The 16,718-nt window shown below is 47.2% G+C and overlaps 1 protein-coding gene across 1 annotated transcript in view; it reads left to right on the top strand.

Annotated features, from left to right (window-relative positions):
• The window catches only part of LOC146835077 (vitamin D3 hydroxylase-associated protein-like), a 305,937-nt gene extending 290,898 nt beyond the window's left edge, over positions 1–15,039 (top strand). The window contains exons 14-15 of the mRNA XM_085602744.1: positions 3,323–3,468; positions 12,664–15,039. Of these exons, the coding sequence (XP_085458870.1) occupies positions 3,323–3,468; positions 12,664–12,783 (266 nt within the window). The 3' untranslated portion in view covers positions 12,784–15,039. The remainder of the gene's footprint in view (positions 1–3,322; positions 3,469–12,663) is intronic.
• Positions 15,040–16,718: the final 1,679 nt, after the last annotated feature.

Raw genomic sequence — 16,718 nt, 5'->3', positions numbered from 1 at the left:
CTTACCCCTTCATACAGTGTTCCCCTCCCCCATCCACCACCTTAGCCCAGGTAGTACCACTAGGGGGCGCTTAAAGATCACTCGACCAGAGCAAAACCGTCATGTTAAAATTAAAATTTTGCACCGAGGCAGGGCAGGTGGGAGGGATTCTTCCACCCTATGCAAATCCTGAACTCGATCCTGATTTGCTGATTATGTGGGTTATCTGCCACCTCTATGACATACTAATTGTTGCTGCTTGTACGTTCAGTCCAGTGCCCCCTGCTGGTGGTGGCGTCCACAGATGCCCATTCAGCCGTCTGTCCCTTCATTTGCACGTATTCTGACCCTGTGATCCAATGTCTGTTTCTGTCAATGAATGAAGTACGCGCAGCTGGAGCCGGTCTTGTGACTGAGGGTGAACGTTCTTGTGTAATGAAACGGATAATGAGCCATTCAAATGGGGAAAAATCAAGGCAGTGGCAAGACTTTGAATGAAAAATGAAAATTTGCCCCCCAAACCCCAGAAAACTGGAAGAACCGAAAATAAAATACCCCAGTGTGTATTACAGTAGTTTCACTCATCGCTGGACATTCTTAACGCAATGCAGTTTTTATGGACATTCTTTGTTTAAACTTCATATTCTTGTCCCATTATACACAAATAATATTAATTTCTGTTCTATACTACTCTTCAGTGAAGAGGAACTATATTCTTTTTTCACAGTGGAGGTGTCTTCCCGACCTCATATGAGTCTAGTTCATCTAGTTCAGTTAATGTTTTTGCATTTTATTTTTGGGTGATCGTGGAGGGCTTTGTCCATTATAAATGCAAATAAACATTTGATCGCAATAAGCCACTTACACCTGACCTGGGATAACAAGACACCCTTGGAGGTCAGTCTGACTTGGAACCGAGAAAGTGTCTCTGTAAATGATAGTAAAAAAGCTTGCTGCATGGTCCGCTCAAAATGTGTGCTGAGTCCCACACATTTTAGGGTCACGCTCTAGTGAAATTAAAGGTAAATTAATATAATTTACCTCTAGAAAACCGGAAAAGGTATAAGACCGTTCATTAGTCAGGTGTAGAATGGATCACTGCAAACTCCAATAAAGGAAATAAAGGCAGTATAGAGGCTTAGCATCTCCACTGGAAAGTATGAGAACAAATTAAATTCTGGTACTCGGTTACCTACTATTCATTGGCCGAAACCATCGAGCTGCTAGACTGTGTCGTGCAAGGGGTGTGTTAACATAGGAGTCTCAAAGAACTGGACATTCACTCATGAGCCATTGAGGAGTTACAATCTGTGTCCATCGTAACAAAGTATGACTCCGCCACATGACCCCTTCCATGGCAGCGGACAAATAACGAGATGCGCCCTGTTGCCAACCAGATGTAGGCCTGACAGCATGCGTGCAATGAAGAGGTAAGGGATGGTTAAGTGCTTGAGCGTACACAAGTGGTCTAAAGGACAGATTAGTGCACACTCAGTGGCTGTTTGTACAGGTGGACTGAAGTCTAGGGCATCTACGCTTGAGCCCGATGTTGTATTAATGCATGCTGAACGTTCACAATGAGAGTAGATCTAGAGCCTCTAGCATCTACTCATTGGCCAGAAGACAGTCTAGCTCCAAGATGATGAGTCGACGTGAAGCTCGGAGCAGCCACGGTTGAGCCAAGGGATGTATTAGAGCATGATCAATCATTACATGTGAAGTAGACCCAAAGCCTGGAACGTCCCCTGATGGGACACAGTTTGGATTCGTGCTAAAGTTGACCTGACGTTTAGAACATTCACTGATGAGCTGATCAAACAGATGATGGCTCAGGGGCTGCCCCTTCATTGCTCACAGGCTAGACATGAAGACTTTAGCATCCACATATGACAGTGAGAATGGATTACTGCATGCTCAGTGATCCTATGTAGAGTAGACATGAAGCCTAGATCATAAACTGTTGAGCCACAGGATGGACTACTACATCCTCAATGTTCACAACATGAACAATGATTCCATGTAGTGTAGACGTAAAGCCTTGAGCATCAGGGCCGGACTGGCTGTAGCGGGCACCGGGCAATCTCCCGGTGTGTTGCACGGGTGTGGGCCGGTTTTGTGCCCCTAGGGGCCGTTTTTGTTACAGGTCCGTTTTTGCAGCCTGGAGGTGGAGCCGGCCGAGCACTTTGCCAGGGCAGGTTGTGGTTCCCAGTCCGGCCCTGTTGAGCATCCACGGATGAAATAGAGAATGGATTAGTGCATGCTCAATGATTGAATCTAGAGTAGACCTGAATACTAAAACATCATCTGGTGAGTCAGAGGATTGATGTTTGCATGTTCAGTGAGTTTATGTGTGGCAGATTTCATAGCTTGGGAGTCTGTGGGCGAGCCATATTGTGGATGAACAAGGTGTATGTTAACAGTGGGTGGTACTCTTTGATGCTATTCTGTGGCGCAGCACAATTTCCGACTAAGCCTTCTATCCTACCATATCCCATTCCACTGACAAGATCGTTGTTATTCAATTACCAACCTGGTGAACTGGGTGAGGGCCACACCACATCAACCCAGTAGGGCTAGCTCTGTTCACCCTCATACAGGTGCTTGGGATGGGGTTGCCCTCTGCCCCGGCTGGTGGTCCCTTCCTGTCCCCCCCCCCCAAGTGAATGCTTCGAGGCCCCCAGACTGTGACTGTTTACTTTGTGGTGTGGGTGGGTATGGAGGGTGGGTTTTGGGTGGGTTTGGGGTTCGTGAATAGTTGAGCGGTTCCCGCTCCTCCTGACCACATTCGTTCAAAAGCTGGGTACGGAGAGCATAATACTGAGACGTACAGGCGACCCTCCTAGCGGGATTGGGACGTTGTCGTGTTCTATTGTGGACAACAGCGCAACTTGAAAGGATAATATACAAAACCTGAATTGTATCCGGTGTTTCCGGAAAACAAATTACCTGTGCACTGTGAGGTGTAATTTGTAATACCTGCATATGAAAATCACAATAAAGTTTGTTTTAAAAAAAAAAAAAAAAAATCAACCCAGTAGGGCTAGATTTATAGGAATATAATAAGGTTATCCAAGCGCGCCTGCAATTGGACCATATGTCTTGGGGTTGTAGCTGCTGATTGGTAGAGTTTGCTACAGCACTAAAACAGTCAACTTTTCGGGAGAGCACATTTCCTTAAGAAGCATCTTAAAATCGACTATAATTCAAATTCTAATTTAAAATCTTAAATACTCTTTCACCGGGCCATGGTCAACGAGATAAGTGGAAAATATGTTTTAGTAATTCTTAGAAAAATTCTCCTTTCAACTAGCATTCACGGCTTGTTGCAATTAATTTATTACAGTGGTAGTATCTTACACAATGCTCTACAACTTGCTGGACTTTCCTGCTGGGGTGGTGCCCGTTACCCTAGTGACCACAAAAGACGAGGATGAGCTAAAACATTACAAGGGCCACTACCAGGATCCCTGGGATAAACTCTTCCCAAAGGTGAGTGCATCATCTATATTTTGACTGACCACTTGGTAAGGAATAACTTTGCTAAACAAGCATTGGCAAAGCCTAAATGTCTTCCTGTTTTGACCGCTTGACTTTGGAAATGCTTTATGCCAATGCTGTGCAGCACTTGTAAAAAAATTAAAAAACGTGTGGTGATGTGTAAGCACAGCTCATGACTTTGCATAAACATGAGTCATTATGCATGTATGTGCATACTGCATAACGTTGCCCCAATTCTGTTTAGTTTTTTTATTTGCTGTTCTAAGATGGTGGACACCTTTCGTAGCAATAAATATCTAAAGAAATATTGCTATGTGAGCAAAAGAGCCTTTTTTTAAACAAGGATGCTTGTTTCCAGTCCAGGGAGGATGTTGCCTGGACTGTTCCCATTGGGGGCAGGGTCAAGACTGATTTGCATATGGCTGGGTTCAAACTAGAATGGCATGGGGAGCAAAACAACGATGGATTTAGGCCCAGTGCTCTGTTCTGGGATGAATATATGACTGTTCTGCATTCTGTCCATCAATTTTTCTTCTAGCATTTGTCAGCCCGAGTGGGACGGGTGTGCCCAGACGTGGATCCCGTGCTCTCCATGCCACTGGAGTCAAGCTATCCTGGCGGATTAGGGGTGAAACCCCGAAACCGGTCTTAGAATGCTTGTTTCCGGTCCAGGGAGGACCTGACCTGGCAGTTTGGGCTGGACTATTCCCATTGGATGCCGGGTCAAGACTGATTTGCATATCGCTAGGATCAAACTGGAATGGCATGGGGAGCATAAAAACAATGGATTTATTCCCAGATCTCTGTACTAGGGTGAATGTATGACATTATTATGCATTCTGTCCATCAATTGTTCTTTTCACATTTGTCACCCTGAGTGGGACGGGTATGCCCAGACATGGGTCCCTTGCTCTCCATGTCACTGGAGTCCAGCTATCCTGGCTGATGAGGGGTGTATCCCCGAAACCGGTATTAGGATGTTTGTTTCCAGCCCAGAGAGGTCCTGGCCTGGCACTTTGGGCTGGGCTGCTCCCATTCGGTGCAGGGTGAAGACTGATTTGCATATGGCTGGGTTCAAACTGGAATGGCAATGGGTGAATGTATGACATCGTTCTGCATTCTGTCCATCAATTGTTCTTTTTGCATACATCCATGGTAAGCCACACTAGTAGTCCGAGTCTTGAGTCCACTCTGGCTCTAAAATAAAGTCAACAGTTTGGCTGCACCGCAGCACTATCTAGGAAGCATGTTCCCTTGAGGCTGACTGACCCACGATCAGTCTTACCCTCACCTGCAGGATTGGAATGACCAGCGTTCCAGAGTGCTCCTCTTCTGTGGGCACAATCAGCAGTTCTCAAGTTCTGCACACGCGGTCATGCCACCTCAGCGACTGAAGGTTCTTTGAGGCTCTTCCTTGCAGGGTAAGTCTCGGGCTCATCCCAGAGTGATTTGGTGGGGTGGCTGTTGTGAAGATCCTGGGGCATCTCCTTCATCCTGTGTTTCCTTCGTCCCAGTGTAGATGTGCATAGGTCCCCACAACGACATCACTCCTTCGGCTATGGTCCTGGTGATCCCCTCTGACGTATGTCGTCACTGTATCCTCACTGTGCAGGGGCGTAACACAGGCCCCCGCAGTCCCCATGGTGCGGGGGGCCCCCCAAGCTCCAGGGGGCCCCCTCAGCACAGCATTCTGGCTGCAGAGCTCCTGATTGAACCCAGAGGGGGCCCTCATGTGCCTTGCAGGAAGGCCCGTTAAGTTTAGTTAAACCAGTGTCACTGTACAAGGGCTCTAGTCTTATTGGCACAGCAATGCACACACCTCAATTCATGGCAGCTCTCCTATGACACATGGGGGGTCACTGACTTCGACTTGTTCAGTGCAGCAGCCATCTCCTTACACCTCACAATGGGAATCCACTTGACGGGGCTCTCCACGGCTCCCTCCACAGCAGTGTATCTTTCATGTACTGTAGCCCTCATAGGCACACCCAGCACATGCATTTACCATGCATGCACTCCACTGCACCACATCCTTCATGTAGTGTACCACCCTCGGGCACATATTCACCCAGTACATGCTTCTACTAAGAACACGCTGCACAGCACTAAATCTTTCATATATTTGACCACTCGCAGGCACACATACAGCCAGCACAGATACACCAATCCTGTGCACACACCAGTGGAACTTTGAATGAGTTAGTATGTAGGCCTCACACCGGTGAAACGGGTAAAAAAGGACCTTTTCATGCCACAGCGCCGAGGCCTTCATGCATCCAAAGGCAGTCCAAAATCTCTCGAAGTTCCTGACGGCGTGGCAGAGGAAGACCTGTCTCTGTTCCCAAGAAAGATCTGTGCACCATTTCTGGAGCTATTCTCTTGTATACTTGTCTTTTCACTCCTTGACATCCTCTTCGAAGTAAGGTAACAATAGCAGAAGCACTAAAAGAAGTAATTGAAGCGTTCTTTGTCTTCCCCCTCGTGACATCGTGCTTCAAAGCCCTGCTCCTGCACTCCACATGAAAGCCGGCATCCACCCCACTGCGCATTTTCCAGAGTTTCCAGGAGTCTGCTCAGTTGGAGTTACATGATTCCATGCATGCCACCTTTGGGTCACAGACTCTCTCTGGCATACCTTCGGGCCCTACGGAGCTGAAGGTGTCTGTGTTGGGTTACCAATGGCAGGTCCACCTCTGATGCCAGCCAGGACCTCTGGATCTGCCCACCAGATTCTGACTGACGCTGCCACAGGTGTCTTCCTCTACCCTGGCTCCATCCCATTTTGTGCCATCCCTGACACTACAGGTGCCGTTTGATAACGAGGGCATCATCTTCCCGAACTCTGAGTTGGCACTCCCCCAGCTCTGTTTGACTTGATGCTAGCACTGTCGAGGCCCTACAAACCCCTTTGCTAACTGCCCGTAGGTAGTCCCTTCCTTCCTGAAGGGGTGGATGTGGAAGAAGGGATTGAATCCCTAGAGGAGAATCCAGAGCCACAAGAAAACTGGTATGAGGAGCTGGGTGTCGCCAGTGTCTTAGACACTTCTCCAGACTCTGGATTGCTTTCCCTTGCCACCATGATGTGCAGTTGCCAGTGGTCGAGGTCAAGACCAGCGTCTTAACAGAGGTGCTTCACCAAGGAGCGGGTTCGGCTGAAACTTTGCAACCCATCAATAAACCCTTCACTGACGTTCTCCTGGGGGTCTGGCCCAAACCTTGCACAGGGGCTCCTGTGGACCACATGATTGCCTGATGCCACTGTCCTGCCCCAGGATGCCAGGCCTTCCTCTACCAGCACTCTTCCCATTACAGTCTGGCTCAGCAGCCAAGGTCAATCTAAATTGATTCTCTTTCAATCCACTGGACAGGAAATTGAAGAGGCCGGACACCATTGAGAAGTGCATTTTCTCTTCCACCAGCCTAGCCTTGTGGTCGGTGACCCCTGCATTCATCTTGGGCCAATATTCCCATTCATTAGGGATCTGCTTCCCATTCTTCCCGTGGAAGACTGAACCATCTTCAAGCAAGCCTTCGCAGACTTTCAGGATGCAGTGAAATTCACCATCAGGTGGGGACTGGATACCACAGACTCCCTGGGTAGAGCCATAGCTTCTATGGTGGTGCTGCTTTGCCATGTCTGGTTGCGGTCCCCTGGGTTCTCTGGGTCCAATCATCGAATTGGTCAACTTAACCTTTGAAGGAGCTCGGCTATTTAGTTACAAAGCAGACACGTTGCTCAAACACTTTTGGGAGAGCCGTGTCATGCTAGGTCTCTTGGGCTTTCTCTAACTGTCTGGTCTCAGGAACAGTCCTTTCGCCACTACTGCGGATGTGGTCGAGGCACATATGGGTGTTCACAATACCTCCCATACCTCTCAGTCCAGCAAACAACCCAATCCTTTTCATGTACCGGGTCGCAGATCCTAAACAGGACATGGGAGCCAGACTCAGTGTGCTGCTCAAGCTGCCACACCCTCTAAACTTCACTAGCCTACCCCCATCCAACACAGCTATCCCATTGTTCAGAATCATTCACCACCTGCCCCAGTGGTCTGCAGTTACAAGTGTGTGCTCTTAATTGTGCAGAATGATATTGCCCTTCCAATTGTGAAAACCCATCTGCCTTTGCCATCATCTCAAGAATAGCTGATGAAGGGCCATCTCTCATTGCTATGATAAGAAGTACAGACTCTTCTGCCAAGAGGAGCCATCGAGAGAGTGCCCTCACCAGAAGTTGGGCATGGTTATCATTCACACTACTTTCTGGTGCCTAAAAAGGATGGAGTCCTCTGTCCTATATTAGTCCTGCACCCTCTCAGCTACTTTCTAAGGAAAGAGAAATCCAAGATGCTCACATTGGCTAATTCATATGTCTGCCCTGGTTCTGGAGTCTGTATTGTAGCACAGGACCTGCAGGACGTGTATTTCCACATCCCGCCCTCCAGACCACAGGTATTACCAGAGGTTCATGGTGGGCCACAAGCATTTCCAATTCACTGTGCTCATTCTCAGCTTTTCCAGTGTGCCTCAAGTGCTCATGAAAGTAATGGCAGTGGTAGCGGCCCGTCTACTGTTTCGGGGATTCCATTCCTCTCCTACCTCAGCGACTGCCTACTGAAGGCCGACACATCCAAGGGAGTTGTCACTCACCTCCAAATTACAGTGGACCTTCTGCTCTTGCTTGGGGTCATTATCAATGTGCCAAAACTGAAGCACAACCCCCTCTTAAATAGTCACTTTCATCAGAGTCTTTCTGGACACGATGTTATTACGCACGTAACCTCCAGAGCAAGTCAGGATATTAAAGCTATGATTCTGACATAGCAGCCTCTATCCTGGATTTTGGTGAGTGTTAGAAACTAGATTACTGGTTGACTGGGGTGTGAGGCATGGTTAAGCAGCAAACACAATCCCAGTCATAGTAAGAAACAAGCAAACCCCGAATTAACCTGTGCTCAGTCCTCTGGTAGCTTGACACAGAGCAGTCGGGCTTAATTTAGATGCAATGTGTAAAGTGTTTGTGCAACACTTCAAACAGTGAAAACACTGGGGGTGGGTAGTAAACTCCGCTCCATTTGCATAGTTTGCGGAGTTTTGCTACTCCACTTAGAGTGTGGAGTTTGACAATAAACTCCGCCTACCGCCAGCAGAGTGGAGTTTGCCGGCGCGCTCACAGGTCACCCCTACTTATCTCCTTGTCCTGCTCCAACAGTCTTCTGAAGGTAAATGTTAGAAATGGGGGTCTCTATTTGGTAGAGGTAGGTACCTTTGTCCAAATAGGGTCCTTTGCTTCTAGTCCGGGTAAGGAGGATACACTTCTAAAATCACCCCTGCTCACTCCCTTGGTAGCTTGGCACGAGCAGACAGGCTTATCTTAGAGGCAGTGGATAAAGCATTTGTGAACACATACAGTAATACAGTGAAAACACTACAAATTGACACCCACCAGTTTGTAAAAATAAGTTAACTTTATCTAAATCAAAACAAGACCAAAACAACAAAAATCCACAATACAGTTATCAAGATACCCTGAAAAATAGGTTATTCACTCAATAAAGGTTTGTAGCAACAAATAACACCACCTGGAGTTATTATGACGTTGTGAAAGATAAAAATCCTACGTACGGCGCCGACCACAAGGTGCGCGGGGTCGGGGGCGGAGTCAAGCAGACTCACAAAGAACAGTACCTTGGAATTGATGAAAACAAAGATGGTGTTGGGGAGGTGATGCTTCATTGGTGCCGGGCAGCGTCGGTTCCTTACGACCACAGGGGAGGTGAAGTCTCGGTTTCTTACTGCGCTGCAGGGGAGGTGAGACGTCAGTTCCTTACTGTGTCAGGGAGGTGACGTCACAGTGGCGGCGAGGCGGCGGTTCCTTCCGATGGTGCAGTGTTGATGGATTCAGGAGACACTCACGTCGAGTATCGGCTCTGCGTTGATGAAGCACCGGTGTCGGTGAAATTGGAGCTGCGGAGTGAGTCTAGACGGTGCATTGTGGACATCACGAGCAGTGTCCTCTGCTCCGGTGCAGGCAGCTGCCTCGGTGACAGCCTCTGAGTCTATGCAGCACAGTGTCCGCAGGCGTCGGGCCTACGGTGCAAGTCGGGGCGGTGCGTCTTGCTCTTAACAAGCGCTGCCAATGGCTTCAGCGCAGATTACAACGTCTTTCTTCAGTGTTGCAATTTTCTTCTGTGGCAGTTGAAACAGCAGTTCCAGATGCAGAGAGATCAAAGAAATGCAGTCTTTGTGTTTCTGAGACTTCAGAACAGGAGGTAAGCTCAATTTCAAGCCCTTGGAGATCTTTTCCTCAAGCAGGTGACAAAGCAAATAGCAAATTCCTTTTCTCCTTTCCTTGGCAGCAAGTAGCCACTGCAGGCCAACCCCAGACAGTAAACAGCACAGGGGCAGTATTCTTCCTCAGCTTCTCTGGCTCTTCTCCTTGGCAAAGGTTCATTTTGATTCCTAGAAGTGAGCTAAAGGTCTGGGCTCTGGGCCCCTCTTTTTATACACAGAAATCATTTGTTCCCTGAAGGCAGAGAGTGTCTGTATCCAGCCAAAACCAGTTCTGTCCTTACTGGTGCAGCTTTCTAGCAGGAGGGGGGGATAGCATTGTTTAAGGAAGACCAGGCCCGTTCAGGTGAAAGGAAATCTCCTCCCCCTACTCTAAATACAGCCCAGGTCTATTCAGCCAAGCCCTGACTCATCACTCTCTGGAGCCACTGCCCCTGTCATCCAAAAGCCAGACATGCAATACACAGCCCTAGCAGAGGCACACTAAATAGTTAAGCAAAAAAATACCTACTTTCTAAAAGTGGTATTTTCAAACACAGAATGTAAAAATCACCCTCACTAAAAGATGCTTTTTAACATTCTGAATTCAGGCATACTAAACTTTCTTTTCCACTCTTGTTCCCAGGGGTAGTTATGTTTATAAGATGTTCTAAGCAGACTCCCCATTTTGTCCCATGGGAACAGGTAGCTTTCCAATAGTGAAAAACGAAATTGGCAGACATTCACTATCAGGGCATGCTACACACATCAGGGCATGTCCTACCTTTCACATATACTGCACCCTGCCCACAGGGGTACCTTGGGTCTACCTTAGGGGTGTCTGACATGTAAGAAAAGGGAAGGTTAGGGCCTGGCAAGTGTGTGCACTTGCCAAGTCGTCATTGCAGTACCAGACTGCACACAGGCTCTACAATGGCAGGCCAGAGTAAAGTTTTACAGGCTGCTTCTGTGGGTGGCACAATCAGTGCTGCAGCCCACTAGCAGCATTTGATTTACAGGCCCTGGGCACACACAGTGACCTGTACTAGGGTCTGACTAGTAAATCAAATATGCTAATCATGGAATCCCTAATACGTAGCAACAATTTACAAAGCGAGCACTTGCACTTTGGCCCTGAACAGCAGTGGCAAAGTGCCCAAAGCATCTAGACCAGCAAAACGGTGTCCAACACACAGCAAAAATACAGGAGGCAAAGGCAAAAAATGCAGGGAAGACCCACAACAATAGTGCCAGGTCTAACACATGTCCCCTACAGCTGAAATGTGGGGAGAACTACCCATCCTCTTGGGAGTTCTCTTCACTAAGGCTGAAAAATCTGGACAGACCATCAGCATTGACGTGTTCTTTACCAGGGTGTTGTTTCACCGTGAAGCCCATCCCCTGTAAGGAAATCTCGATCGAGTCTTGGCATTCTTGATGTGTGCTCCATTTGATTCCTTGCACAGCTGGCCTTTGCAGCTGTTGACTATAAAAATGGTCTTTCTCATGGCCATTTTGTCGGCTTGGAGGGGCTACAAGCTCTGTCTCTTAACCCTCCATACACCAGTTTGTACTCGGGCAAACTGGTCCCTCAGACGGGGGCCTCTTTTCTTCCAAAGATGGTCACTCATTTTCATGTAGACCTGAATATCTTGCTGCCCACTTTCTTCGATCCACCTCATCTTTCTAAGGAGGAGGGAGTCCGTTGCTTGGACCCAAAGATAGCCCTCTCTTTTTACATTGATCACTCCAATTTTCCCCAGGTGATCAACTCTTTACTGGGTTTGCCTGGGTGAAGAAAGCCAAGGTGGTGCAGAAGCAGACCATCTCTAGATGGATTGTGCTCTGCATTCAAATCTGCTATGCACTAGCTAGGAAGCAGCCTTCTGAGAACTTGTGGGCCCACTCCACCAGGGCCAAGGATGCCAATTCTACATTAACACACAGGGTACCTATCCTGGGCATCTGTCGAGCTGCTATGTGGGTGTTACTTCACATGTTCACAGAGCACTGTTTGGTCAGTCCAGTCTGTAGAGATGGGCATTTCAACGTAGCAGTCCCCCAGGACTTTCTGTTTGAGTCTGTTTGCAGACCCACCTCCAGCAAGGTATTGCTTGGGTATCTTTTCTAAGGCGAGGAATCTCACTATCATAAGAACAAGCTACTTACCTTTGGTAACACTTTTTCTGATAGAGGCTGTATGTACCTGCCGATTCCATCTCATCCTTCCGTTCTGCTAACTGGGCCTTTGCCCTCAAAGATCTCACTAGACGCTTTGCACTGGTCAAACATTGTTTTTTACGTGGCTCTGCATTTTTGGCACAGAAGTAGTCGTGCAAAAAACTGATGAGCGCGCTGGGGTGGCAGTTATGTGGGCACCACAATGACGTTGAGCCGACTGATCCCATCTACCAGTGCGCAGACCTACTGCTCAAAATTTTCTGGATCCAGTCTGATGCCTGGGGAATATTCTAAGGTGATGAATCTGCATTTTTGGAGAGTATCGTGGCATAGCCATCACAGGGATATGTTATTTTGTACGTTTTTATTAAATCCTTAAACTGACATCCATTCTACAAGGGACTTGGAGACAACTGTCACTCCTAGAAAGCCAGTGTCCCTTCCCCTCACAACATTCAATTTTATTACATATTCTAATAATTGATTCTGTACCAGAAAAAATATTACTGAAGGTAAGTAACTTGTTCTTCTCTATGGAAGTAAAGATATTATTAGTAGTACTAGCATTAATATTGTTTCTATTAATATTATTGCTATTAGTGCTTTCTTTACTAGTGCATATTGTTATTGTAATTATTAGTAATAGTAGTGGTAGCAGTAGTAGTGCAGGTAGTTATAGTTTCAGAAGTAGTATTGGTAGTGTTATAAGTAATTCCTCTTGTGCTGTCCCTACAGGCTGTGGAGGGAAGTGTCGGGCTCCCTGTAGCGGTGCAGTGCGCCTCTTTGCCTTGGCAGGAAGAGCTGTGCCTGCGCTTCATGAAGGAAGTGGAAACCCTTGCACACAAGCAGAACTGAATGAACTGCACCCTGCTAGGAGCAGGAACAGGACTCTGAACAGTGTCATCCAGACAACATAGTGTTTGAGATAATATGTAAAAGTATTTCGTAGACGTGTTGGAAATAGGGAGAAACAGCCCATCATTTAACACCTTTCATTGACACTAATGCCTTTTAATGCAGCTTAGCACTTGGGAGTGTTGTCATAGTATGCTATTGCACATCAGTACCGTTCTGTGTTGGGTCAGCGTTGTCGCAGTACTTAGGCCACCACAGTGTCCCTAGGACACAACTTCCTATTCTTGTCTTAAAACTCCCAGCAATATTAGCCCTTTGAGTGTCCAGATATACCGCAGAATAGGCCTGAGTTGCACCTTCTTCTTGTTCTCCGCTTCCAGCTCCTTGCTTTATGAACTGACAGTACCCAGAAATCCCACAGTTAAAACCCCAGCCACGCCTTCCTCTTGTTCTCCTTTTCCAGATCCCAGTTTTAGGAGCCCTTATGGGTGTCCAGATATCCCTTACAGTGCCAAGATATATCAATGGCTACGCCTGGGTCGTGCCAACCTCCTCTTTTGTTCTTCCAGCTGTATGAGCCATTGCAGTGGCCAGATAGCTCACAGGATAGGCCTGGACCACACCTTCTTCCTGTTCTCTTCTTTCAGCTTTCCGCTGTATGAGCCCATCAGTTCCCAGATATCCTACAAGTCAGGCCTAGGTTAGGCCTGGGTTACACCTTCTCCCTGTTCTTTTCTTTTAGCTCCCAGCTGTATTAACCCTTACAGTGCCTAGATATCTCACAGGCTACTCTTGGGTCATGCTAACGTCCTCTGTTCTTCTTCCAGTTCCCAGCTGTCTGAGAACTTGGAGTTCCCATATATCTCACAGGTTAGGTCTGGGTCACACCGTCTTCCTGTTCTCTTCTTCCAGCTCCCAGCTATTTGATCCCTTACAGTGCCCAGATATCCTACAGCTTAAGTCTCGGTCATGACTTCCTGTGTTTCCAGCTCCCAGCTGCATAAGCCCTTTCAGTGCTCAAATATCCAGTACCATGCATCAGGCATTAGACTAACACATTTCAGTGTGGTGCTCCACATGACTGCACTGAAGTGCATTGTCACGCATAATGCTCAGTCTCAGCCCTGTCACAGAAGTCCTTCAAACTGAGTATGTGTGGCAGCAGTGAGCGCGTGCCTCTGGCCTGCCCGGCTTCCGCGGGCTTGGGGCGCTCCCGGCAGCTGAACAGGATTGCAGAGTCAGTGCAGTGCTAACAATGTATCTTCAACATTTCACTCCCGTGGCGCCATGTGGCCAACAACTACTGAGACAGCCGGGGCCAGCCTGCCCCAGTCAGGTTCTGATAACTTTGTGGCCATGGCGCCAAGGTGGGGAGGGGTGCAATGTCGCGTGCTGCTACTGCCAGAGCATGCCGCAGAGTTACATTTTGTGAGGTTGGTCCACAGCAAATTAATCATGGTGCTCGTCCGTCTCACAGAGCACTGCTGCTCGCACCGGCCCAGCCGAGCCGCCCGCGCTCTATGGCTTAATTTATATGTATGGCTGCTCCACTCACCGCCATCAAATTATTTATTTCTAAGCCCAGCCACCGAGGGAGAGTGCTGCAGCCAGTGATAGGTTGTCACCGTCACAGATGACTGTCACTGACTGGGTTGCAGTGGCCGCCAGGACTCGGAGGACAGCTGACCGGCGGCAGGCTGCAGCCTGGACTGATTAAAGCATATTAATTGCCACGGGCCACTTGAGCTGCCGTACACAGTGACTCGCTGGTCCGCGAGTTACGCTACCTGGGGCTCAGGCTTAAAGATCAGAAGAACAGGACAGTAGGTATAACCACCAGCCACTTCAAGTGTTGTCAGTCACAGTGTGTAATTATAACACAATCAAATGAAATTTAATGGGAGTTTGCGATCTGTCTGAATGCTATGGAAGTTCCAGGGCCGCCTATTAGGGAATTTATGCAGCCTGCCATAGTACAGACCCCATGACTTGTCTCTGACAGCCCCCTAGGGATAGAACTTGGTCTGAATTGTAGCCTTAGCGACCCATAGGGCCTGTCTCGTTCCTACCACTAGAATGTCCTTTGATCAGAACTTTGTCCAATTGACAGGGTGGGGGCCTCAAATGATGAAACAGGCATTAGACAGTAGTTGCACGAGTCGTGAGGCTCTCTTGATTCACAAGATGGGGTTCTTGACTGGGGAGGGGATGGTACTTTAAAGAGGCAGTCTCATTAAATGGGTGCAATTTCTAATATTTATGTTTCCCTTTTCTTCATTGCTTGATTTTGCTCATTAGAAAGTATTACTCATAGTTGTTGAATGTCACTCATAATTACACTGAAATTATGAACATGTCACACATAAGCAATCTGAAATCTTGGCAGCTATGAATATCCCTTGAAGTGCACAGATATCCCACAGGTTAGGTCTGGGTAACACTTACTTTCTGTTCTCCTCTTCCAGCTCCCAGCTGCATGAGTCCTTACAGTGCCCACATATCCTGCATGTTAATATTGAGTCATGCCTCCTTCCTGTTTTGCTCAGCAGAGCGATCCTTAACATTACAGGTTTTTTTTTTGGTTAGCTCTTATACCGAACTATATCCCAGACTGAGGAATCTTACCCTTACACTCAGTACTTGTACAGCCAAGCTACCTCCTAGGGCACACAAAGTCTACAAGCTTTGACTTTAGACAGAAGAGCTATCTCTCAGGTTACACAGATCTCAGGGTTTAGCGTCAAGTGTTGCAGAACTTTCAGCATCGAGTTTCATGCAGAAAAACGATGAAACTAGTTATATAGCGCTTACAGGCTTTGGCTTCAGGGAGATTGTGTTTCATAAGTGACATACATCTCCTGATCCTTGTTTTTAAACAGTATGGCTACTTTTCTGGTCATAAAGATTTTGCACAATTGGGCCTCAGGTGACAGAAACATTAAACGGGCAGGCCTTCGATAACAGCGCTATGTCACAGGTTCAGGCGTGAAAGAGGAAATCATGTCTCTTCTTTCATGTTTCAAAGACCGGGTATATGCCTTGCAAACCCTTGGGTTACATTGCTCCAGTCGCATGACTGCTTAAACTTAATATCTACTAGTGAGTTACCCAAGATCACAAGAAGAAACAGCAAAGACATGTTGGGGGTTCATATGAATTGCAGCGTCCAAGTTGTGTTAAAGTCTAGGCCCATCTACACAAATTTCTTCAGAGGGGTTGGGTCTTTCTAGAAGAGTAAGCTGTGAAAGGGAGAATCACGAATTAGCATCTCAATACAATGCAGCCAATGTGGCCACTTAATAATCCACTGGACTCTTTGATCTGAGTTTAGTAGGTTTTAATGATAAATTCAAGAATAAATTATGTAGATCAATCTCCGCATAATCATATAAAGATCAGAATGAGTACAAATCTTCTTAAGAGATGCACCCTATATAGTACAGAGCGAATGATTATCTCTAAGATAATGACTGAGTATCAGGAAGGAAAAATTAAGATTAAACTGTATCAGATGATTTTCTTTAACTAGCATGAGCCAACTATCTTTCCCTACACTGCCTTAACATGGGCAAGCTAACTAAAACATTTGAGTAAAGGCAAAATCGGCAAAGAAATAAAGAAAGGTGTCAGCCTCAGAGTCTTCCATAGACAGCATTCCGACAATGGGTCTAGTAGCATAGAGCCGTAGAAGTATAGGTCTGCTCTCTGAGGAAACCCTCACTAAGCACAGCTTGCAATATCAACTGCAGTCAAATTGACTCTTCCACGTGACTTCTTCTTTGGGGAATTTCCATAGCTCTGGCACAACTGGATACTTTCAGCACCTTTCCCACCTAGATAAGACACAATCATTTTCTTGCCCTTAGTCCTACCTCTCCTCTCCCATGAGAAATCCTCTCCTCGCTTGTTACCGCAATTTCCTCTGCCGACTTCTT

Source organism: Triturus cristatus, chromosome 4_2, assembly GCF_964204655.1.
Source record: "Triturus cristatus chromosome 4_2, aTriCri1.1, whole genome shotgun sequence".
In the NCBI taxonomy this organism is placed as follows: Eukaryota; Metazoa; Chordata; class Amphibia; order Caudata; family Salamandridae; genus Triturus; species Triturus cristatus.
This window is presented reverse-complemented; position numbering and strand designations above follow the sequence as displayed.